Raw genomic sequence first — 27,764 nt, 5'->3', positions numbered from 1 at the left:
GCTCAGCAGAGCCCCGCATAGAGTTGCGTCTTACACCAGATATCATATTATATATCTGCTTATAGCTATGTCATAAATAATTTAACATACAATTTACACAGCTTGGCGTACTAAAAAATTAATCTCTAAGTTATTATAGCTTTTAATACTACTACAAGGCCTACAAACTCGCCCTTCACTTCATAAACAAATGCCGATTCGATTTAACAACAGTCAATTTGGATTCTAAAAATAAAACGTTTACCTGTATATTTAAAACTCTATGAGTGGGAAACAATATTGTTAAGATGGTGACTGCAGACACTGTCAGTTCTGCATTATGTTTAAGTCTTTGATGATTAGAATTTCATTCAAAGAAAATAAAATTTAAAAATTAAATTAAATATAAAATGGGCAGAATAACATTACAAAAATGCTATCAATACATCATGCAACAGACCAAAATTAAACATACATTTAATTAATTGATAATTAAACGTATCACATTAAAAGGAAATTCCCATCTTGTTAAATACCTATCTATAGGAACCAACGTTTTCCAATCGTCGGAAAAAATGTATTACTTATTAAAATTAAAACTAATTTTGCTGTCACTGGTCGAAAGTACTTGAGAAACTTCGCCATTGCATATCAGATACTGGTAAATGCAATGTTGTTCACAATATATTTTAAAATTATGATGTTTTAGCAATTTATGGTATAGATTCTGTGTTCACTAATTACATACATGCAAAACTTTTGACATGAGTTCAAAGAACTTAAAAATGTTACGAGTTTTAAACAAATATAATACTAACTGGAAATTACAACAATCATTCATCACTTTTTAGTGAAGAAATGGACCCTAAATTAAATAATAAAATTTAATGTACACCTACAACAGTAGAGCATACAACATGCAGTGCTAAAAACTTTCTAAAAAAATCAACTAGTTATGGCCCCTGACTTTTCAATATTTGTAGGTTGTGCATAATTGAATATTATAATTTCTAATGGAATATTATAATTAGAATCAAGTATAATATTGCTTTTTAATTCAATAGAATCAAGGTACCCTATTTATACCATTTAATTTTAAATTTAAACCTAACAATGTGTGACCGTCATTTGTGAAATTCAGGCGCTATCAAATCACACGCTTAATAATCTACGTTACCAAATTTTGGTATCGACTATGTCGAACAAAAAATAATTGTGTTGATAATTAATGTTAACTCTTCTTCATCTGTCTGTCTCCTGCTGGAGGTTTACAATCATCGTGGCGATTTTAAACTTGTCTACTACTATTCTGGCCTTATGTTCATTAGCCATGATGTGCGGCGCCTGCCTGGACTTCGGCAGCCTTGGATTATTCCTTGAATTATTTTCAAAAGACCATATTTTTTACTTCGCATTATAAGACCAAAGTACAGCAACTTTCTACGCTTTATAGTATCCAACACTGCTCTTTTGTTTCTAATGATAGTACATTCTCATTCCACACTCTGTCCACTATATCATATTAATTTAATATCATATAAACTTAGTTATTAAGCGTGCAAATTGTTAATTGTGATGATACCGTTATTTATCGCTAAGCGTCGCTCTTAATGCATTATCAAAAGCAATACTTTGCACGTTTATGTGACTAATAAAATAATACCAAGCGCCAGCGTTATACTTGAACGTCGAGTATCATTTTACAATTCACACTATGATGCATTTCAAAAAGATAAGTCCGCACAAATGCATAATTAAAATATCCTACTATATACAAATTATCGTACACTACTCCCCTCCACACACTTGTGAAACGCTTAACACCAAAACGTTCGATAGAAAATTTTTTACATCAACCAAAAAGTCTTCACATATTCCAACTATAGTTTTTTAATATGAAATAATTATAAAATAAAATTTCAGTCTTCTATAATTATAGTTCAATATAGATCGTATAAATTAGATCTTCCGATTTACAATACAGTATCATACAATTTGTACAGCATTATAAAATTGACAATGTCCATATATTACAGGTTACAATAGGTGCGACAGATGACATGTATATAATTATTTAACACCGCGTTTCCACTACGCCAAACATGTATTATACGTGTATAAAACAACCAGCGCATTTACACTCAGTTTATATATATATATATTTCCGTTTTGTTCAAACCATGTCACATAAAAATATATATCTTTTTGTACTTAAAAGAATAAAAATTGATATTTTGAGAAAATATCTTTTATGTACATACCTTGATCTTTTTGAGAGGACTAATGAATTAATATAACATCAAATAATATGCTCCAATACAGTCGACTCGTATTAAATGTTGACAAATATAATAATCTGTCATATAGACTACCAATAATGCTATAATAAGGCAGAAAGAATATATTACATTGCCCGTTCCTTATTAATTACATTTAATACAGTTTAAAACTCATCAGATTTTAGATCAATTTACAAGTAGGCATGAAAATATACTAAAATGTATTAAAACATTATTTTAGTATATTTTCTTGCCTACTTAACAAAGAAAATGTACATTTGTAAAGTTTGGCTGGGACGGGTTTCGGTATTAAGTGAATGTGATCATATCGCCAAACATGTATGAAATAGTACATCTAAATGTCACCTAGTACATGTATAATACGTATGTATACATGTATAATACACGACTTCTTTATATTTTAAATAAATACTACACATACAATAAGTGTTATGAGTTGTATGCGAGTGGAAACGACAATGATAGGGCGCTTTTATAATTTACCGATGGTCATAAAAGACACGATGTTGCATTCTCGAGGAAGAAAAAAGTCAAAGAGAGTGAAGTAAATTACTAGTTACTAGAGACAACAAATTTAAAGTCATTATTCCTTAAAATACAAATTAAAATAGTTACAAAAAAGTATTTAGTCTGGTTACTTAACCATTCTTAATAACTTGGGTATAATTTTAAATTCTGGCAACTCAATTACGTTAAATGATATTTTGAGAACCACAAATTACCATTAATGAATAGATTATGAATTAGCAATAATTTAACGAGTTGCTAATAATAAAAAAAAGTTAATGTCGACAATCGTTTGCCAAAATGAGCCAATTATACACATGGCTGTATAGCTTACTCCTTAAGGGGAAGAAGCGTATTTAAAAAGTTGAGCACAGTTCTCCACAAACATATCCATACTTGTCTCGAGCATGTTCCACATTGACTTTTGTCTTACCGTCGACGCAAACGTGTACTTAGCCGTAGAATTACAAAAGCGTGTCTAATAGCATCGGTGCGGAGACACGAGCTTAGTTAGCACGTCCTAACGCATGCTGCGCGCGCTTATCGTGCCGGACGCGCGCTGCGCGTGTTGGCGGCGATGCTGGCTCAGTTGGCGCGCGCGCGCTTGGCGTGTCCGGAGGCGTGCTGGGCGTGCTGGGCGTGCTGGGCGTGCTGGGCGTGCGGCGCGTGCTGGGCGTGGGCGTGCGCGGGGCGCGGCGGCTGCAGGGGAGGCTCCTCGCCCGCGTGCCCGGAGCGCAGCATGTACTTGAACTGCGGCATGTGCTGCATCACGTCGCGGATCTGCACCAGCGCGAGTCCGTTCTCGCCGGCCGCCGCCGTCTTGCACTTGCCCGAGTTGCGGAGCACTTGCAGTTGTGTTCTGTGCCGACGTTTCGTATTCGTTAGTGATGACGTTATTAATGTTACTATGTTGAATACTAAAAATCTTACTATAATATTAGAAACGCCAAAGTTTGTGATAGCGCATTAAATTTTAATGAAACTTTACAATAATTAAATCTATAAAAATGAACAATATGACCACAATTGTGTTATTTTTTGGTAATAGTATTCAATTAAATAGGCAGGATGTAATTAAAGGAATTGAATATTTATTGCAATTAAATGTGTATAAGATTGTATTGTGCGCTTTTCCTTACACAAATAGACATCTTCATAAAAAAATTAACAGTAAGGTACATTACCTGAATAACTTATTACATATGTTGACATGTCGTCATAGTGACATTTTTACATTTTTTGATACTAATAGTTTTATTAGTGATTTTTATTTGACAAAAGATACAATGTATCTCTCTAAATCATCTAAAAATAAAATAGCCACTTTAGTGGCTTATAATATTGACTACATGAACAGTTTACATGGTAAACTTAAACATAAAAATACTGACATAACAAATAATTCTATTAATATTTGTGACATAAATACTATGACTGCAGATTTAAACTGCTCACAAAGACAAAGGGAAAGCAATCAGAATTAATAATTGTTCATCAGAACATACAAAGTTTTCCCGGCAGCAAGTTAATTATACAATTATTTTTAGAAAAGTATAATATTGATATTGTCTGTTTCACAGAACATTGGCTTAAAGAGAGCAATATGATGTTCAATTTAAATAATTATAACGTTGTCAGCTGCTTCAATAGAAAGTCAGTTAACAGAGGCGGGTCTATGATAATTGCAAGAAATAATATTAAAGTAAAGGAACGTGCTGACATTGTTAGACTTTCTATTGAGTGTTGTATAGAATTATCTTGTATAGAACTAGAAAATTATATCCTTATATGTGTTTACAGGCCTCCTAATAGTGATTACAATGTTTTTGAAGGGGTGATGGAGGATATTTTAAAAAAAATATTTAATAGTCTTAAAAAAATTATTGTATGTGGAGATTTTAACGTTGATATTCTTTGTAACACACCCACATGTACAAAAATTATTAGTTTATTTCAGTCATTTGATTTAAGTCATGTCTTTCATGAACCCACTCGTGTAACTGCCACGTCTGCTACTTGTCTTGACAATGTTTTTTGTAACTGTGAGTATACAGAAAAATTCATAATAAATAAACTTCCTTCAGATCACTGTGGTCAAGTTGTTAAGTTTAACAGTCAGATCAATAAAGTCAACAATAATAAAAAATCAAAAAGACAAATAAATGTTTACAATATTAACAAATACAAAAGCGCGATTAAAAATAAATTGGATTTGCTGTTACAATATAGTAATAATCCTGATTATCTTTACACCAAGCTAATTATTATAATTTGTTTATCTCATTGCTTTCTTGATTCAATTATTTTAGAAATATGAAAGCGTAGCGGGTTTTGTATTAATTGCCGCATGCATTCTTATGTGAAATGTGAATACTATAAACATCAGATGGCAATTGTGAGTAGCTATGACGTGGTCTGGTGTTTTGAGTATTCATGCTCACTAAAATGTCCAGACTTGTGGCGGCGTGGTGGGCCGGGTCATTGGGCTCCCTAAAATATGGTCGAGCGCAGTGATGGCTGGCTCATCCGTCATACTCGTGAACGGGTGCTGCTTGTAGGGACTGGTCTGCTCTAATCACTATGACTGATTTCCTCTTATTAATTGTTTAACCAGTTGGTTATGTATTCAATATTTTTTTCTTTTTGAGTATTTAATTGAATTAGTGCTAATCGGTGGTTTGTATTCACACTTAAACTTAAATTGTAAGTAAGAATAAATTATTTAAAAGAGCAACACACAAGTTTCTTGCTTGTTCTTCTTGTGATGAGACAGCATTCCGAATGAGCGGTAGATTAAAAAAAAAATGTTATGACTATTCAAAAGTGCTTCAATGTAAGTTTATTTGAATAAATGATTTTCTATTCTATTCTATTCTATAGCTTACACATCAGAATAATACATGGGCTATAAATTTTACGCCAGTGAAACCACAAGCACAAATAGTATTACAAGTAACTATTCAAAAGTGCTTATAATAAGTTTATTTGAATAAAGATTATTTCTATTCGACCGACTTCGAAAGTGTATTTATTGTATTATGCCGTGACACAAACATAACATAAAAATGTACGTAACATTTTTATATTACATTCATACTCATACTACATCATACTCATGAACACAAAGTTTGCACCGTGCAAGAAACAAAACCCGCAGAAGTAAAGCGGTGTGCTAAACCACTGGACTTGTGACCGGACCTGAAAAACCGTAAAGGACCGGGGAAAGGTCAAAAATAAAAAAAATCCCGTGGCGCAATTTATGAATGGATCTCTTACTCGAGGTGATGATAATTAGGGAAGGTACATACGCGTTGGGCCTAAATAGTGTTAGGGCGAGCGCGTCGAGCATGGCGCGGCACGTGACCAGCGACACGCGCGGGAAGAAGTGGCTCGCCAGGTCCGGCAGCGTCATCAGCAGCTCCGTGTACTGGTACGGCTTCGCGTTGATGCACGGCACCATCGTGTTCTCCACCAATGCTTTTTGCACCTGGACGGACAGACAATTATGTATTTATTATATATATTCATACTAATTTGTGACAGTGTTTGATTTATATGGTCACTATTGAACTGAACGGATCTTGATCAAATTTAACGTGAAGATAATAATAATAACATAGGACAATTACACATCGCCATCTGGCCTCACCATTAGCAGAGCTTGTGTTATAGGTACTAGACAACTGATATAAATACTTAGATACTTTTTTTTATATCATACATAATATACATAGTAAATACCCAGACCGATACAAACAATCATAGTCATGAATACAAATGTTTGAACCCACGACCATCGGAAACAAAGCGGAGTGACAAACCGCTAGACCACCGAAGCTGTCACTTTACTAACAATTCCCCCTGCCCCCGTACACAGTTATAAAATATTAAGAAAAAGAGTTGAATAAAACTCACCTTATATGGCGTGTGGTTGCCAGTAATGTTGATGTCGGGTATCGGTGTGAGCCTTTTGCGGCTGTCCACCGAGTGAGAGGTTGAGTGGCCATTCATTGATCCAGTCACTTGAGGGGGCACACTGCGAACCAAAACATTATAATGAACAGGGATGTTATGGATATGAAATTTCGGATACGGAAGCGGATATGAAATTATTTCGGATAATTTCGGTTACGGATACTAATTTTTTAAGGAATTTCAAAAGTGAAATACAAATAGCTAATAAAATGGTTACATAACGTGTCTCAATTAGGCTCCGCCCCTATCCGATATTGTCCGAAACTTTTATTTCGGATTCGGTTACGGTTACGAATATTTTTTTTATATCGGATATCCGATAGTTTCAGTTACGGTTACAGAGCTCCCTAACATCCCTGATAATGAATATTAAATGCCTGAACTAATTTTTAGAGTGTTGATTAAACATATATATAAATACCATATTCATTGTTTGTAAAAAAAAACTATCTTTTAAAAACAGACATAGACGTGGGTCAGAGTAAATGTAATAAATAAAAGTAAATAAATACAAAATTGTACGGCGATTAAACGGCTGGACAGATTTTAATAGTATTTAGTATGAAGATGGATTGTATGACGATGATGGACATAGGCTATCTTTTAGCTGAAAACAAAATATGGAACGGAGTGAAATAAGTGATGAAGGTTATGTTATGTATTTGAAGTCGTGGGTATAAGTCTAGTGCGCGGGTAGGTGTAAAGTATCGCTCAAGTAGTCTACATCCATCATAAACAAAGACAGTGTCAAGACAATGGCGAATGGAAATTATAAACTTTTTATACTGTGGTGGCAAACAAGCTTACAGCCCATCTGATGGTAAATCGTAACCGTAGCCTATGGACGCCTGAAACATGATTCCATGTGTGAACAGCCTTAGTTCAGATATTAATTTAATTGACTTGTATATTTCGTCAGAAAATTTGGCTACATGTTACAATTAACTTTGTATTTATCATTTTTTCTTCTAATGTTTAATCAAATTTTTTGTTGTAGTACATATCGAACTAGATGTCGCGGTCTCATTTATGTATAATTCCTACATCGCGATCGCAAGATATTTTTGCAGTCTTAAGTTATGTAATCAGAGAGAGAGAGAGAGAAAGAAAATTTTTTTTTTGTATTTGTCGCACTGTTTGTTATTTCTTTTTTTTTGTTTGTTTAATGTGTGTTTTAGTTTTTTCTTCTACTGAATAAATAACATTTCATTTCATTTCATTATAGGAATATATATTCTTACTACGTAATCTACACAGTGCAGTATCAGTACTATCCTTGAGTTTCAAATACCTATAGGTTCTAAGATCTAGTACAGTTCAGGTCATTAGTACAGCACTATAAATATCTACATATAAAACTATATTTCCTAATAGACCTAATATAATCGTATAAATAATTTTAGTATTATTTAAATAATTTACTAAAGCATTTCAAATATGGTTTAGATTTTGGAACGAAGGTATTTTACGCGGCTTATATAAACTTCATTCCTGATTGGAATCTCTTGACCACACCACAACTGTAACTAAACCAGCATATGGTCCGTCTGATAATGATCAGTCACAAACACAATAAATCAAAATATCTTTATTTATGTAGGTCTATTACAAACTCTTATGATATGTCAAATCTACCATTAGTAATTCGCAGTCTTATCGAGCTAAGAACTGACAAAAAACTCAGTTCTTATTATTTTCAAATGAGCTTATATATGATTACAAACAGATTGAAGTTTAAATTGAATATAGTGACCACCAGCATATTGCATCTTTATCAAAAGGAAATTATTTAATCAATGGCCGTCGAACAATTTTAAACTGACTGATCATATCTACTATTACAATAAATACACTACAAAATGACTTATTCAATTTCAAACTAAGGCTGTTCTCACGATCCACTACGACGGTTGAGTTGGGAAAGCTATATGAATATATGATGGAATGAATCCGATACAAGAAACATCATGCTCACTTCATTGTCGACGTGTTGGCCGAGCTCCTCACCAGAGGTGGGGGTGGCTGCTGACCCATCGCCATTGTTATTGCACTGTTGGGGAACTGAAATAAACGATAAACATTCACATTTTTATGCGGCACAAGATAATCCCAATTCATAAGTGCATGTGCCAAAACAACTCGCATAAATTCAAAATTATTCGAATATCATTTCCTATACTCGTCTAAACTATAAAGAAATATTATAAATACAAAAGTGTGTATACTATCCAGGGGTGGATCGTGAATTTGTGGGGCCCTGGGCTAAAACTACACCGACCAAAAACAAGCGACGAGGAATTTCCCGTTCCATTCGATAGACGCGCACATCCATGGGTTAATTGGTGTCAGAGTTATCAACCTTATGATAGGTTTTTTTAATATTTTAGTTTTTTTAAATCTAAATATCGCCTATAGCCCAATTTACACTCAGCCCGAGTGGGCAGGGAAGTGAGCAGCGCGAGAGTGTAAACGACACTCACTCGTGTCGACTCCCGTCGACGCTGACGCGGTAATATTCCAGCCACCGCGAGTGGCGGGGGAAGAGGCTGAATGTAAACGTAACCGTACGTACCGTACCGTATTTTAAGTGGCTATACCTTTGTGTCTGAAAAAATTTAATATGGAAATTAACGTAATTAATATTTATTTATTACTGGCTACCAGCCCCGGTTTAACACGAGTGTACATGTATTATACACATAAACCTTCGTTTTGAATCACTCTATTTACTGCTACAATCCGTTGCACAGTTTAAAAGATCTACGCGAACAAACAGCGGGTGCCAATGTTTTATAGTATGTAGTGTATTTATTTTCAGAAACTTAATATCGCGAATTTCTTCAATCCTTAATTGTATCACGATTTAATGAGCCAAATTTTTTTAAAACCTAGTAAAAATCAGGGGTCAATTAAACGTGGTAAACGTTTTATTTTTATTGAGTTCCCGACATTTCGACAGTGTTTCAACCGCTGTGATAAGATCCCGTAATTTTAACTAATTAACGTATAAATTACTGCGTCAAATTTAAAACTATATAGAAATATAACATGAAATAGGAAATACCATTTTGTAAATAAAAATACCACTCTCATGAGTACATAATGAAATCATAAGTTCCGAGAATGTATGAAGGCTTGAATATTATGAATTGGTTTTGACGAATAAAAGTGTGGTATATGTTATTGATGATTCATTTGATTCGCATTTTTTAAACCCGAATACAAAAAAGGAGAACGCTCTAAATTCGATCATATATTCTTCACCTTAGATCTCAGTCTTTATGTATACCCGATTTGAAATATTTTTTTTATTCGAATTCAAATTGGTTCTATAGTAATTTCTTGGCCGGTACGGCTAAGGCAATTTGTTCACTGCTGAGGTAATGGAGTGATTATTTTTAGAATACAATGGGATTGACATGTACTTAGATGGTACAAAAGTCCCTAAATTTAAAAAGAAATAAAAAAAAATGTATATTAATTTCACTCAAATTGGGTACGAAGCGGTTCTACTTGCTCTTGTATACCGATTAGAAATGATCTTTTTTTATTCTAATATTTAAATATGATTTCAGATTAGTTTCATAGAAATTTCGCCAAATTTGGGTACTAATCGGTTTTACTTGCACTTCTCAACTATTTACTTTTCAATCAATATTTTATCTAAATCAATAATGTTTTAAATTTAAATGTTAATCTTAGCACATGAAAATATTAATAAAACATATACGACATTATTATATATTGTTTAAGAGGTTTTTCCTATTACTCTGTGCTTAGACCTGTAGCACTGCGACCTGCAGATTTATTGTTTGCCTTTTTTTTAGAGTCGGTGCCTAGGCCCGTCAAGAGCATGAATCGAGGGATATTCTTAGGAGCTATAGTTTTCATCTCCTCAGGATTTTGTATTTTCCAAAGGTGATATTTGGTTTATGCATGTGTGGGCTACAACCACATAAGATGTGTGGGGGAAAGACGATTGTTAGTAATGTGGACTAATAACCCCATTGCTAGCAATGTACTATGTCAGGTTGACCTCCACGTGGTTGCCCCTGGAAATCATCGTCGTAAATTCATGGTTAATTCACCACGATGGGCAAACTGACCTGACCTCATGCATCTTATTACCCTCTCCTAGTCCGCCAGCGTAAACCGTTAGCGTAAACGGGTGCACTATTCCATTATCATCCATAAGGAAAAAAAACAATGTTTAGTGACGTTTATTCTCGATTTGGTAAAATCTCGTTACATTACGTATTATCTATATGGTATATTTTATTTCCATTGTAGTGATTATATATTACAAATTTCAGAAACGTCGATAACGGGTTTTCCTCTTATGAATGGAAAGATACAGCGATACAAGAGAGATAAGGTGATACCGTATTGTATTATTTATACAGTTTTTTTTTACTTTGACAATTATTCTATGCTATTCTGCAGCATTTTTCTTCAAACGATAGCAGAAAACCAATGCAGTCCCCAAATCATAGTTCATAAGCACAAAACTCGACATGTTAGATGTTATAGAAAAATACACCAGGGTATGAAACCTAAGTTGTTGTGTGTTGCCAAACTTCGTCAGCTGTTAGAGGAAGATGGCACTACAGAAGCGGTCTTACGATCTTTAAACTGATAGCGAGCACCATCTGTACGGGATTTCGGTTTCATACTTTTACACCTGGTACAGTATTTATTTTACCAAATATGTTCTACATCTATTAACGTTTTCTTATTATTATTATTTTCGGACTACACTAATGCAGTTGGCTGCAGCTGGCCTTTAAAGGTTCACCGGGCGATAGGGGGCGAGTGCAGATGGCACTCCAAACCAAAGGAAGGACTTATGGAGAGGCTGAAGGCCAACTCCTGCTTGATAGACTTGAGGCCACTAAAGCTAGGGGATCAAACCTCGGCTCAGGCGTAATTTCGATCCCCGTTCGAATTGAACAAGGAATAGTTTCCAGTGGGAGCCGCGTGGAGTTCAACCTGATGTAGTACATAGCTAGCATTGAGATTATTAGACCACATTACTATCAATCCCCTTCCCTCTGGACGAGGAGTGTTATAGGTGCAATAAAGTATATTTTGCTTATAAAAAATGTCAATTACCTGTACATTACGTTGGTGTTGCGAGCGGTGTTGCGGTAACGCTGCAGCGGCCGCCGCGATGTTGTACCGCGCTGCAACCTGCGCTTGTGCTGCCACTTGTGCCTGCAGATCATATCGTTAAGATTTTAGTTTTCGATAATTCTAATAAAATATTCAATTAAAATGTAATAATAATAATAAAAACCATAGACAATAAGCACAGCGTCATCTAGGCCCACAGTAAGCAAAGCTTGTGTTATGGGTGGTACGAGACAACTGATATAAATGCATAGATTTTTTTTGTAAATATATAATTTACATAAAAAATACCTAGACCGATACAAACGATCATGAATATAGTCATGAATGCAAATGTTTGCGCCGCGCTGCGCGTGTGGAATGGAACCCGCAACCATCTGAAGTAAAGCGGTGTGCTAAACCGATAGACCACCGAGGTCGTCAAAATTTAAATAAAAAAACATTTATTCATGTAGGACAATGTTTCCTATGAATAGTAGAATAAAGTATGAATTTACAAAAAAAAAGTATATATAAGTATTTGTCAGTTGTCTAGTACCTATAACACAAGCTGTACTTACCGTGGAGATACTATATGTTAATTGTCCAGGATTATTTATCTTCATTACATAGTATAAAACAAAGTCGCTGTCGTTGTCTGTCCCTGTGTATGCATAAATCTTTAAAACTACGCAATGGACTTTGAAGCGGTTTTTTAATAGACAGAGTGATTCAAGAGGAAGGTTTATATGTATAATACATGCATAATATTGTTGAGAAATACTAAAGTAAGTATTCAGTATCGGCATTGCACCCGGGCGAAGCCGGGGCGGGTCGCCAGTTTATTTATAACTAGCTGTTTCCGCGACTTCGGCCGCGGGGAATTTAACTTTATTTTTCTAAAATAAAAATAGTTAAAGTTTCTCCTCATGACAAAATTCGCCCAGCCATTTCAGAGATTAGCCGGAACAAACAGACAGACATACAAAAATGTACCGTATTTATATTCATATGCATGTAGTAAAAAACGATTATTTCAATATTACAAACAGACACTCGCAATTTTATTCATACGTATAGATTATAGAGTGACCTGCGCGAGCCTGAGCACTTGCTGCGTCTGCGCCTGCGTGAGCGTGCCGGGCAGGCTCCAGCTGTTGGCGAGCGCCTGTACAGCGGCGGCGGAGATGCTCGCGTGCGGCATCTGCATCGCAGCGGAGGGCGGCGCGTGACGCTGGGCGGCGGCGCGGCGGCCCCGCGTGCTGCCGCCCACGCCCGCGCCCGCGCCCGCGCCCGGCGGCGGCGCCGGCGGCGCCCTAGTCCACTGTCCGCCTCCGCCCACAGACCCTGCGCACGACCACACTTATCAAATTACATTTATTGTTTATAGTCCAATCAAAATAAACATTTAAGTTAGCCAAAATTCGCATAGAGCTGAAAATTGGTATAGACGTTAAATAAACCATTACAAATGAAATGTCAAAAATCCCCTTGGAACCTACTTCTGCAAATGTGGTTTTACAGTGATGGTTTAACATAATTAACATATATTATTAGGTGTACAACTTTGCTTCCGCCGTTTTTTTCCGAAATTCGAGGCTTTATTGTAAAAAACTGGTGGGTAAGCGTACGAATCCCGAGTTAAAAAAAACTGGTCATCTTTTGAAGCGATCCACGAATCGATAGAATTTTATACTTTTTCATAAGAATGGAAGTGCTGGTCAGCCAGGCCGGGTGCCATTGATCAAAGCAAGTGATAGTCTGAGGGAGCAAGGTCTGGAGAATACGGCGGGTGGGGTAGGATTTCCGATTTCAACGTTTCTAAGTATGTCTTGACCACTTCGCAACATGGAGTCGAGTATTGTCAGGTTGTAAAATCACTTTATCATGTCTCTGGTTGTATTGCGGCCGTTTGTCTTTTAATGCCAGGCTAAAACGCATTAATTGCGTTCGATAACTATCGCCTGTGATCGTTTTAGTCGGTTATAACAACTCATAATGCACTACGCCGAGCTGATCCCATCAAATACTGAGCATAGCCTTGGAACCGTAAATATTCGGTTTGGCCGTCGACCTGGAAGCATGGCCGGGATATCCCCATGGTTTTCTGTGCTTGGGATTATCGTAATGAACCCATTTTTCGTCCCCAGTCACAATGCGATGCAGAAATCCCTTCCGTCTTTGTTTTGCAAGCAGCTGTTCACAAGCAAACAAACGCCGTTCAACATCTCTCGGCTTCGATTCGTACGGCACCCAATTTCTTTGTTTTTGAATCATTCCCATGACTTTCAGGCGTTTTAAAATGGCTTGTTGATCACTCCCAATGATCCTGCCAATTCTTGTTGCGTTTGACACGAGTCTTGATCAAGTAATGCCTCCAATTCTGCATCTTCGAAAACCTTCTCTCTTCCACCGCCATGCTGGTCTTCGACGTCAAAATCATTGTTCTTGAAGCGTTGAAACCACTCTCGGCACGTTCTTTCACTAATAGCTGCCTCATTATAGGCATTTGAGAGCATTAGATAAGCCTCAGCCGCAGATTTCTTCATATTAAAGCAGAAAATTAAAACCTCCCGCAAATGACGAGAATTTGGCTGGTAAGCTGACATGTTTAGTAGAGAATAACTTTGTGATGCAGACACAAATCGACTAATATTTCGATGGCGTTATGTTTACAACTACCTAAGCTTATTGTATGACATCTACGATCTATTTATTTCGACTACCATTTACCGCTACAGCCATCTATTTCAAAACGGCGGAAGCAAAGTTGTACACCTAATAGTTCAACACATTAAGTCATTTCTGACATACAATAGACAACATGTGTCATTTCTCAGTTGTAACATACATGAAATAACTAAAAATTTCCAATTTTAATTATTTAAATTTACATGTTCTCAATATATTTATACCCAAAATATTAGTCAATACAGACAGTCAAATTTGATTACATGAAATTATTAAATTTAATTTTTATTTATAATATAATTAAATATAATAATTTCAATATTTAATAAAATATTCTTGTGGACAAGAAGGACATACATAAGAGGCGAGTCTCTACATCACTTCCCCCTTTTTTCTAAAAGATTTTCATTAGTACATATACCTGTAGCGTTTTGGTGCTACTGAAAGTAAGCGGCATAACATTACATTCACATTAGACATTATGGTACGTCTAACCTAAGCTCAAGAGTCATTTCAGTTTATGCAGGTTTCGTGTTTATACCTCCAAAACGGCTTGACCGATTTGGATGAAATTTTATATGTATATTCAGTACGAGTGTAACAGTTGTTAAATGTATTTTTTTTTTAACTTTACACATTTGGTAAACAAACCAGATCTTTTTCAAAATAACAGCACTGAATCATTGAAAAACACTTGTGACATTTATTTATGACTGCTTTTGTTATACCTTATTTAATATACAAAGATGTCACTGTGATATAAAGAGTTGTATATTCCATATATGAAGAATGAAGTATTTTCTTTTATATATTTTTTATTGAATAACAATCGACTCTGTTGTATACGTAGGTCGACAAAAGTACCAATAAATACTTTTGATTTTGAAAATGTTATATTTATTATAAGTACTACATTATATTATTGCGTTTTTGTAATCTTATTTGACAATGAGTAATTTATTTTAGCCGTCGGCGAAAAGGAGTGTCATAAGTATGACCGTCATGTCTGCCTGTGACATCGTATCTCCTAAATGAATAGACTGATTATTGTGCAGTTTTTTAGAAAACTGACTTGAACGAGATGACTCTTGGATACAATTTTTTTATAGGTTTTTTTATTCGAGGGTTACTTAATTATATTAAATGAGTAATTCTGTATGTTTATGAAAAGAAATACAGTTTATATATAAACTTATTTACACTTTATTCAACTAAACATGAGATATTGCATGTGTGAATAGGCACAATAGACGACCTCAGCGATACAACTAATATATTTTATAAATTCTAAATAATTAGATATCTTATTATAACATAAATATCTTGTAATATATCTGTTATAAACTCTTTAGTATTAATAAAATACATGATGTGTCTTTTGACGTACATTCTCATCAATGAATTCAATAAACTGTTACTACCAACTATAAATCTTTATTTTAATCTATAAAAATATCGACGTAGATTTTGTAGAGAATCGTTAGAATGTCTACAATTCTGCCACCTGCCAGCTTGCTTAGTAAGTGGAGGTACTATTGTAATTATTTGTACTACACCCCTACAATTACACAGTACGAAGGCATGACATAGCAATGCATGAGGTGGCTTGGGTTTACGAGCCTGGAGACCTTGGAGATGTATTAGCAACGGTTCTCACTTGGCGTTAAGTGGACCTTCAGATTCCTTGAAATTTCCAGTCACATCTCTCTATATCCAAACTTTCGTGGCTCTTGAGACTTGTGATCTAATGTCTTCGCCACGTCTCCATTCTGCACGATTAGCCACGCAGTCACCACCATTTCCAGGCCCTCTACCACCTGTGCCGTCCAGCGCTTTGTACAGCTGACCTGTCACCATAAACTTCTCGAGATCTTCAGAGAAACATTTCGGACATATATTTAAAGATAACTTTTCTTCGAGATATATGTCCAAAATGTTTGAAGATTCGGTGCAGGCAGATGATTCCAAATATATAAACACTTGCTGACTAAAGAAAGCTTCGTCCGTGAAAATACTATTTGAATGAATAGTCCATTCATCAATTCATCAATCACAATATTTACACACAGTACGAAATATCAATCTATAAAATCGTTTAATAATTTACCATTAAATTTAAGAACTGTTTACAATTTCACATTGTTTAAGACTAGATTGAGGGCATTTTTATTGAATAAATGTTACTATTCTGTAGATGACTATTATAATGATGACCATAAAGACTTATAAGGACCAATTGGCCGTCGAATATCCGATTTACATATGTGTACACTTAATAACAATTACAGCTACATGATGAGACTAACTTCTTAGCACTCTATAGATTCTCTGTGCGGGTGCCGGGTCCATGTGGCAGAGGAACTCCGAGCATTTCCTGGGACTTGTGACTCAGGTGTAGGTTTAATATTGAAGGAGCCCATTTGATATATAATATATGGATATACTTTTGTACTTTTTCGTTATTAGCTGGCAATGTCTTTGCCTACCCTATCCAGGATAACAGTCGCGAATGTATATTTTAATCATTAATTAAGAAGCTACTAGTGATTATATAATTTTTATGAGCTATTATGTAATTATTGGTCAAGATAATGCGATTTCAACACAAATTTTGTAATCAAGTAGGAACTACTATTACATAATAATGAAAATGTTGGTACGTTTATAATCTAATAAATATAACTGATAATAATAATAGTGTTTTTAATATGATTTTTTAAAGTTTTACCAATCACTGTTGCGTATCTTTTAATAAAAGATAAAAAAAAGAAATAGAATTTCATACTATTTCCTTCATCTCTTTTTCCGTGAAAACTTAACAAATAAACAGATTTCGCCCAGTCACAATTGTAAGATAATAAAATTATGTATAATAAAGTAATAGTAATAGTAGTAATTTTATTATTATCTTTATGATAATAATGATAATTAAAGTATTTACAACTTGCAGTCACATGGTCAGTCAAGTCGCGTGACCATGGCTAGTGCAACCTGGTCGTATAGCAGTATAGCATGAGGTAAACATATACATAATACATGTGTATGCATACTAAATGCAAAAGTTTAAAAATACAATCCTAATTCCGTGTTCCCCTTTTCGGAGGGAGACAAGAGCTACGAGCCCCATCTTATTGATGCCTACAACTTGTAACTGCGTCGCACATGTGGCCAATGTGTTTAGCCCGGGAGATAGTGATTGTCAGTATGGGGACTAGTGCCATATAACTACTTATGTCAGGTCGACCTCCACGTAGTCCTCTTGTAACCATGGTGGCTACTTCTCGACGATTTCACTATAACGGCTATCTGACCAGACTTCATGCTATTATCCTCCACCGATGCCCCACCAGCGTATACAATTCGCGCAAATTGGCGCAACATTCCATTACGATCCATTATAAAATTGCTAGCAATGTAGTCAAATCAATCACCACATGTTACGGCCCTGGAAACCATCGTGAGTATTTCCTGGTCAATCAGCCACAGCGGGCTACCTGAAACGACTTCATTCACATTTCCATCATAAATCTGTAACTAGCAACAGTCAAATCGCCAAAGCGGGCTACCCGGTACCAGTTCATTCTCATTTCAATCACAGATCTGTAGCTAGATGAAGCGACGACATATGGAATACTAGAAGCCAAACGTTGAATGTTGGGCTCAGTATAGTGCCTTGGGAGAGACCCATGTCCATCAACTATTATGATAATGATAAGAATTAATAACGTTAAAAATATAGGCGTAAAGGCTGCTCTGTATCTTAATGAGTATTATAATGTGGATAATTATGACGAAATCTTTTTATAATATTGGTATTTCGGACAGGTTCGATGCCTGGAAAATGCCATTCAAGATGTGCAATTTGATAAGAAAGAGATTTAATACAATTGCATCAAGGATGGGAAAACGAACAAATAAAAACAGTACTGTAATAACGAGTTGTATCTCTTGCAAAATCCGATATCAAATAAAGTTAACCTCGAAATAGATCTAACTAAAAAGTACAAAAAAAACTGTATTGACCCAAATATAAGTAACTGAATTATGAGCTATGCAGAAACGAGTATTTTATACTAGTTAAGTGCCTATATGACCAGTCTGCTTGCAAATTGTTTTCGTGTCAAGGCCTTTATTGAAGGTTCCCCAGACGTGAACCTATCAACTACTAAATCTATTCATGTTGACTATGTCGTTGCTTTGTATCTTGTAGGTTATTAGGTACACCAGAAAATCTTAATATATAATATTATAAACGTGAGTATGGATGGACATTTGTTACTCTTTCACGCAAAAACTACTGAACGGATTTTCATGAAACTACAGTAATATAGCTTATACATCAGAATAACATATAGGCTAAAATTTCGCGGGTAAAACCGCAGGCACAGCTAATGATAAATAAATGTTCATTTTCAAAAAGATATCTTAATAATTGCATACAAGTCGTTTAATGACGACAATGCGACCTTTACAATACCTATAATGTTGAGTTTAAGGACCTTGATAACGAAATAATATTGGCTTATCAAAGGATATACCATTCTATAGCTGCACACGTGGCTTCGAATATCTACCTAATCGTATAAAATGTTCAATATTCTCATTAATTTTAAAATTACATCTATTAAAGGTATTCAAATACAAATGGGCGACTTTTATAGTGTAGCAGACTTACACATCTAGTATTCACGAATGTCAGTGTTCTAGATATATATATAGTGTTTCATAAACCTCCCTAATTCCTTGGAAATTTTAAGAGATATTAAAGAATATTGAAGAATAAAGAATATTGCGCGAGGATGCTATCTCATGTGTTATAGAGTAATATCTTAATAAAAATAAATAGCTCTAGACAATTAACGCAGCGCCTTCTAGTTGCACGCTAAGCAGAGCTTCTGTTATGAGTTCTAGTCAACTGATATAAATACTGAGATATTATTTTTGTAAATACATAGTAAACACCCAGACCAATACAAACAACCATACTCATGAATACGAATGTTTGCAGCGTGCGAAATCGATCCCGCGGCCATCGGAAGTAAAGCAGTGTGCTAAACCGCTAGACAACCGACGCCGTCGTAATTAATTTTAATGTTATTCTTAAAAATGTGCGACATATATTCGGCCTTGAATAGCAGGAAGAGCAAATTGCTGTATCATTCGAATAATCAAAGATATCGTGGGTTCTGCCACTTCCTCAAACATCCAAAATGCGACAAAAGTCACGCGTGTAGGTGAGTTAAAGAGTTCGAAGATGACATTGAACTTCTGAAAAGCGGCTTAACCGCGGATTGTGTAAAATAATGTTCAAATAAGAAGCAACAGGTAAAGTTCATGGAAAAAGATTTGGGAAACTACATTTTATAATCTCTCTTTTTCTTCATAGCTATCCCATTCTACATGGTAGGGGCAGATTTCCTTTTTCTTCGCCACTTTACCTTTAACATCTCCAATTTCTGAACATCTATCTAAAACAACGACCCCTTGACCCTCTCTATCTCTTAATTAGCTGTATTAAATAAGTTGAAATAACATAATCAAGAATATCAAACATCGAGTCCAACATTTGCCGATTTTGAAACGATGTATTTATCAGGATTAATGAATAATTGGATTAAGTATCATTTAACATGAACATAGCGCTGATGAAGAGTATAATGGAAGTCTCGTCTAGAATCTGCTTCGAAATGTATACTTCTCTAAATGCCTTTATCAAATTCGCTATCCGATTCAGTTCTCGAATGGGAACATGGATTGAGTTAATAGAAAAACATAAATGAAGTAAAATTTCAACAGCTGCAGTTGTCCTCTCTTCGCCACCAGCAACTCTCTTCCTCTCACAGAGCGATATATCGTCTACCCCCTTCACGCAATGATGAGGTTTTTTCGTGACCGTAAATTCCTAGTACACCCCGTCTATATAAAAGTTTCACTTCATGACGCTTCAATTTCTATATAGGTATCCGTATGTAAAGTGATACTTATTATCCAGCCTTCAAGACTTCAAGTGGACGGTACTGAACTTTTGTAGTTATTTATAAATTTGTTTACTTATTCCCATCCTCTTCTATCATTGACTTTACGTTCGATTTCATTCATAATATTATTACACATCCGCATAGTGATAAATCAGTTTATGCTATCTCTTTCGTTAAGTCAAAGCTACCGATACTAGTGTCACATGAAACAATAACCTCTGTAATGAACTAATGAGTCTGGGTCCTGCTTAAAGCTACGCTCAATCAGGGTACGCCGATTGTACGAGGACATTCTCATCCTCGTACAATTCCGTACGAAAATGTATTAGTAAAATGTTCACTGCATATACAATTTTGTGTTGTTTTTAATTTTTCTACACCTAGTTCAGTCAGTGTCTCAGTATACACGAGGTAACATGTAACAACTCTAACTGTATTATTATCTATTCCCCTCTGCAACATCATCCCGACTCTTATGCTAGATGAGGTAGACAGAAGCAACATCAACTGTCGACATCGGTGAACGCATCATTGACATGCCCACATTTGCATGCGCTTTTTAATCCAATATGACAAGTGCCGAATTTCTCGGCTTTATATTAGGGTTGTTATCGAAGGTTCCATCACCGGAGAGCCAGTCAGAAATATAAATACACACACAATGATTCCAGAGTCGAACTTACGACCCTTCACCGGTTATTTAAAGATCCTTTAAAATATATTTAAATGATATTTTGACAGTTATCTAATATAAGGCATGTCTCCATTTTAAACAAATTAATAATCAAAATTACTTATACATACAAACATATAGGGTAACTCACCCATTACCACAGACAATTATTTAATTTATTTATAGTAAACATTACTTTTAAGTTCAGTTATCCTATAAGATCCTTCTAAAATATTAATTAATAATTATCACAATTATGAATATCCCTTGAAGTTCAGAGATACTTTTATTATCTTAATTAAAAAAAACAACCATAAATTAATTAGAAAACTTTTCAAATTAAATGATTATGGTCAGTATCTGGTAATCATATCATGTGGTCTCTCAGTCATAGTCTGTGGTAGTACTTGAAGAGCCTAACTGGTGCTACTATAGTAATAAATCAAATAATAAGCTCGCTAAATTGTACAATTTTTAAGAGCAATAAATAATAAAAATATGTACATTTTATATTGGTTCATATAGAGATGTCCTGATTAATTACGAAATGGTCTACCACCACATCACCTAAGTGGCTGTGGTTGCAAATTCAAAACTTTTAGTAAATCATATGTCACATGCATATTGTAGAAATCTTGATGGAGATAAGGTAAAGGGCCATATTATGGAACATTGTACTAGTTTATGAAACAAGTGATAAAAATCTGAATTACAAATAATTTCTAACGTATTCAGTATTTATAATATTATCTTTATGATCTTTAATATATTAATTGATTAAATTAATTTATTTTTGTAAACACCTTAAAATGTATAGAAAAAAAAATAGATGAAATGCCCGTGTCAGGTTGCATGAAAAAAGACTGTCTTTTAGAGTTAGAGAATGACACGTGTCATCACAATTGTTTTAACAATTTGAAATATTTGTCAATGATACAAAAATACTTGAAACATGTCAATCAAAAGTTTGACTTATTATCTATTGATTGATAATGAATTTAAAGTACTTTAATAAGGTATTTATTTTTTATTTAGGTGTTTCATAATTGCCGCAAAAATTTCTAAACAGACCGTATTTATGGAACAGTATATTCAGTGTTCCACATCCCCCTCACATTCGATTTTCTTAGTTGTCCGTAATTATGAAACAGCAAAAAGTGGACAATATTTAGTTAATTTCGTGTTAATCATTGTTAATTAATTACAACAAAGCAATTTACGTTAGAACAGTTTATATTTCTAAAAATTTGCATTTAGATATGTACATAGATTGTAAAATTCTATGAAAATGAAAATAACCTCAAAAATGAATAAGCTGGATGATAAATATTGTTTTATATAAATTAAAACATATACTTAAGTGGAAAACCTGCCTGAAAAAATTAATAACACTTTATTTAATTCAAAATTTTTACGAAGCACCTACATATCACATTTTTATAGATGTTTTTAAATTAATAATTTTTGTAGGTAGATACATTATTTTCATAGAATTTGATATCTTTATTCTATAGATTTATTTTATATTGTTATTTTTATTTTTGATTGTTTGGTATAATTTTTATAATTTGATATTGGTTGGTTTTCCTGAAATAAATAAACTAACTGTCAAAGAAGTGACGTTGGTAAATTTGAATTTTTAGAGAAAGAACAGAACAGTAAGAAAATAATTTTATTAATAATCAAATCGAATGATAAAACTAATGATTACATGACACTTAACAATGATTGTCATTCTTCTAATAAATATTCTCCTCTGATAAATACCAGTACCCAGTCTCAACAAAGCAGCCATTCCTGAGGTAATTACTGTATGAAATTATAGTATAAAATGAACCTTAGATATGGTTACTGAAGCTCATTCTGGTATTTATGAAAGTAGTAATTTAAATTGACTAAATTTAACTAATATTTTGAAACGTAATGTTGGTGATGAATTAATATTTGAGTTGAATTTGAAGTCAAGAAAAAATAGATTAAAGTTGAGTCATCAGGTAAACTCAAACTACCTTCTGCTGGCACATCTGATCAATGGATGCAATATGACTAAAAAAAAGAAACTGATCGTAAAACTAAAGAAGAAAAGCTACATAAAAGAAAACAATTACTAAATGAGAAAAAAGTGATAGCTGATGAACGGAAAAAGCTACTAGAGAACGCTTACTACAAAGGATCAAAGAATTGAAAAAAAAATGAAATAGTTGAATTTTTGGTTTAATTTAATGTATATTTGGTTTTTATATCTTGTTTATTAATGCTAAGATTTGAAACTGTTTTTGTCATACTTACTTTGTAAGTGAATATTTATTTATTGCTTGTTTATTCGTATAATTTTTAAATCTAACTGTATTAATAATTAGTAATAAAACTTTTGATACTATGAATAAATAAATTAGTAACTGAAAAATGTTTTTAATGCGAGTACTTCAGTTCATTTTGAGTTCCATAATTTGGGACATTCCCGATGGAACACCCGTACGTGTTGCTTTAGACTGTTTCATAAATACGGCCGTATGTACTTGTCTGTTATTTTATTCAATTTATTAGCATTTTCAACTAAAATTCACTTGATAATAATTATTATCACTTCAGTAGATATCAGGCAAACTATTAACTTAGAAAAATTCAATGTTTCATCTCTATTTTTTTTAAACAATGCAAAATATTCAACTCCTACTCAAAAGGTGTTTCATAATATGGCCCTTTACCTTATTTATACAGGTTCTAGCATAATAATTACATAGGAACATATGTAAACATGTTGACTTCTAAATTTATTTATAAACCTATTCTATCAAATTTTCATGCACCATAGATATTTATTTAATTAAATAGTACTTGCTTTGATTTTAAGTCTTTGGCAGATGATGTATATAGCCGAGATTGTATTTCCACTGTTATGCCACCAGTAAACAATCAAGATAAGTAAAACCATAGTCAAATATTAGACACATAAATATAAATCCTGCAGTTACTAAAATTTTACTATTATCTAATATTGTCGCCATATTGAAATAAATAATTTATTAAGAGTTTATATCCACATGACACATTTTTCAAACATATAAGTAATTATTACTTTTTGATTTAACTATTAATTATTTTTTTAAATTATGTAGCCCCCTCTGTTGAAAGACTCCTCTATTTCCTGCCAACCCTCTCTACCCAAATACAATATATTATATTTTTTATAGAAATATTCATATTTTATAATAAAGATGTTTATGAAGTTACAATTTTTTACTTAATTGTGATTGAATACAGGAGATTTTACATTAATTGTGTACATAAGTTCCTTATTATTACATAGACATACATGGCAGTGGCAAGATGTTTTTGCATTGTTTTGTAATCGGAGAGAATATTCTTACTACAGAATACAACACACACTCAACACAGTTCAGTACTATCCTTGGGTTTTATTTACCTATAGGGTCCAGATCTAGTACAGTTCAGGTCATTAGTACAGCACTAAATAATAACATTATTTATTTTCTACATGTGTAAAAAATATCTAATTATAACTAAGTATGTCAGGATCAAGACAAAAAATTAAAATATTAAACAATTATAGAACTTAATGACAAAATTGTATTAAAAATTTTTAATTGATAAATTATATGTTAGATTTATTAAAATGTAATCTTAAACTTAATGTATATACTTATATACAACTTAGAAATATTCTTACCTTTAGCTGATATTAGTAGTTGGGAGTCCACAACTTTGTTTGGCCAGTATTCTTCAAATTCTGTACCCGGTGGGAAGTAGCTTTTGATGTCCGATAAACTAATCACTGAACAAGTCTCACTCGCAAACAACTCATTCCTTATACCCTGCACTTTGCAACAGAACTTAAGATATGACAAGTCCCACCCTTTCAACTGGTCCGCCTTCAACTTCAAGTTGTCCGTTTCCCCTTCAAAGTAAAACAGAGGCACAAACTTTTGACTGTCTCTCACTGTGTACGGCACCACAGACTCTTTATTTATACGAATAAATCCACACTTGTCCTTACTATTTGTTGTCCCACGCAACAACTTATTATAACAAACATCCAAAAAGTTATAAAACTCATAAGCGTCCAACAATCTCACCACCAAGTCCTTCTGTGTGAAGGGTTCCCGACCAAACTGTCCATCACAGTGCCTATTGTTGATTTCATTTAGTAGCCTAGCCTCAATCTCTGTGATATAGTAGCTCCTGATACATGTACAGGAATATATATCTGCATGCAAATAGTTCAGGTACTTATTTAGTAGTTTGATTTCTACCATCCTGACGGCGACATACTTCTCGCCAGAACGGTAGATGTACGGAATGTGGCATTTTCCCAGCATGTCCCACCCAAAGTGGCCTTTCCAGCTAGCCTCATCAGGCGCCGGGGTTTTCTTCTCGACATCGGGCGCCGGCCGCTGCTCGCCAACCGCGGGAGCGTTCGGCTTCCGCGCCAAAAAGTTCACGATGGCCATTTGACCACCAGGTCCAGGAGGACCAGCACCCACCAGCGAGCCGGGTGGTGGACGCGCAGCGGCTACAGACGCCGCCAGCGCCTTGGCTTTGTTGGCTTCCACCATTTTGGCTGCCAACTCCCGTATCTCAGCCTCGTCAGGCCGCTCGGTCTTCACCTTGACCATCGTGTCCGTCATGTTTGTGACACTGGATACCCTTTCTCACAACTGCACTATAGTTTCTGCATTTAGTCAAGTATACTCCCACAAACCATCACGGTTCAGGCTCGTAGCCTGCATTGATGCACGGACGAGTTTCAAACATAATAAAGTAAACGTAAACAAACTCACTAGTCGGAGTTTACATCCGACTTACCGCTGCACTATTTTGACAGGTTGCAGTACATTTGATATGCACTGTCCAGCTAATTTATTTCACGCACAATCAGCACTATACTGCATCCTACTTCAGTCCATGTGACGAAGGCCGGCAGAACTTACAAATTGTTTTTAACCCGTTATTTTTTATAATACTTTTCATTGAATAATTGTCCGGTAATGTAAATTAATAATATTATTGCAAATAATTACAAATACGAAGAAATTTTTAATAAATAGATCCACGCTGTGGTAGGTAAGGAACATGAAACCCAAATTTTGTGTTCTGTCTGTTCAGGGAAATGCCCAATACCGTTGTATAGTCTCGTCGGGAGTGCGCATTAATTCAGTACATTTTTCACCTTTTGGTGACTCAGCATCGACAAAATGGCCGCCGACAAGGCTTTGTTGGCCAATCGAGCTACTGCTTGCAGTCATACATACCTACAAAAAGTCTCGTCGATGACGTAGCCGCACTCCCGACGAGACTACTTCTCAAGAACTTTTTATTTTTGTTCTATTTTTGTACAACATATTTTTGGAAACGCACCTGAAAGCTAAGTAAAATTAAAAAAAAATACATACCTACGCAAATATCCTCTCAATAGTAATGAAAATTAATTAAAACTATCGCTTGAATAGGTAAATATAAATTATAGATGTACTCTTACAAAGTAATCACTAGGTAGTCTCGTCTCAGAGTTTTCAATGGCTTAAAGTCGCTGATGAATATGAGTTATGCAAAAATCAATCTTATTCGTACGACATACAGGTTCGAACTTACCACGTGATCTTAATTTCGACCTAAATGTACAAAGAGACGAGACTAGCCGACGCGCGCATTCCACGAACAATAATCCCCTGTGTGAGTAAGCGAGACAGCGGGAAACTAAAAAGTAGATGTCAAATGTTTAGGTATTTTACTATGAACGTAAAGAGAACGTAGGTAGGTATATAATGCAATTACAAGCTTACGTAAGCACTTGTAACCTACTTTGTTCTGAGATAGATAGTTGGGCACTTCAACATATTAGCGGTTTTTACATTAATTTTCGTTATCTAATTAAGTACATAAGTAGGTACTACAACACAATATTTTTCTGCTAACAACATTAGTTGTTAAGTATTTTTATCCAGTTACGAAAATAAATAAATTAATCTACATATATATGAAATACCTATAGCAGGTTAATTTATTTTGCTGAGTTTAATCATTTATTTGCCTAATATAATTTTAAATACTGCATAGACAAAAGTTGCAAAAATATTCGGCGTTCATATTTTAGTGGCTAGATATCCATGCACTTTTAACTAATGCACAATATCAATGAGGGGGAAGGGATTGTAAGATATGTCATAATGTGGACTAAAAATTGGTAAGAATGTCTCCATCTCAGATTGACCTCCACGCGGGTCCACCTGGAAATCATCGCGATAATTTCCTACTGAATTTGCCATAATGGGTTCTGACCTGACCTCGTGCTCGACTTATCATCCTCCACTGATGCCCCGCCAGTGTAAACCATTACCGCAGGCAGGCTGGCAATGGAGCTACTAGATTCCACTACCAGCAATCCCTTCTCCCCGAAATATTCGTATAGAGTATCATCGTAATAGACACCCGAGGGGGTCTTTAAGTATGTATTTTAATTCCATTCGCTTTATTATAATTTTATCCTAGCAATATAATATACGTAAATACGGTGAAAAGAACAATTGCTCA

The 27,764-nt window shown here is 34.6% G+C and overlaps 1 protein-coding gene across 1 annotated transcript; it reads right to left on the bottom strand.

Annotated features, from left to right (window-relative positions):
- Positions 1–270: 270 nt before the first annotated feature.
- On the bottom strand, positions 271–26,389 carry LOC131854882 (uncharacterized). The gene is made up of 7 exons (XM_059206062.1): positions 24,904–26,389; positions 12,964–13,217; positions 11,874–11,975; positions 8,737–8,822; positions 6,702–6,822; positions 6,095–6,273; positions 271–3,645 (listed from the first exon to the last, which is right to left on the bottom strand). The coding sequence occupies exons 1-7, from the start codon at positions 25,859–25,861 to the stop codon at positions 3,372–3,374; spliced, it is 1,974 nt and encodes a 657-aa protein (XP_059062045.1). The 5' UTR covers positions 25,862–26,389; the 3' UTR covers positions 271–3,371.
- Between the last annotated feature and the right edge of the window lie 1,375 nt (positions 26,390–27,764).

The sequence above is a fragment of the Achroia grisella genome, unplaced genomic scaffold (genome assembly GCF_030625045.1).
Source record: "Achroia grisella isolate CSIRO2021 unplaced genomic scaffold, CSIRO_AGI_Agris_v1 utg1248, whole genome shotgun sequence".
Taxonomy (NCBI): domain Eukaryota; kingdom Metazoa; phylum Arthropoda; class Insecta; order Lepidoptera; family Pyralidae; genus Achroia; species Achroia grisella.
The sequence above is the reverse complement of the archived record's forward strand: the minus strand, read 5'-3'. Positions and strand labels throughout refer to the sequence as shown.

What these genes read in the sequence shown, in the direction of transcription:
- LOC131854882 (XM_059206062.1), bottom strand. Translation starts at nt 25,861, where the DNA reads ATGACGGACACGATGGTCAAGGTGAAGACCGAGCGGCCTGACGAGGCT. An exon ending in AAGTGCTCAGGCTCGCGCAG is followed by an intron (nt 11,976 to 12,963) that starts GTCACTCTATAA and finishes TATGATCTGCAG; the next exon opens with GCACAAGTGGCAGCACAAGC. An exon ending in ACACTATTTAGGCCCAACGC is followed by an intron (nt 3,646 to 6,094) that starts GTATGTACCTTC and finishes ACGTCGGCACAG; the next exon opens with AACACAACTGCAAGTGCTCC.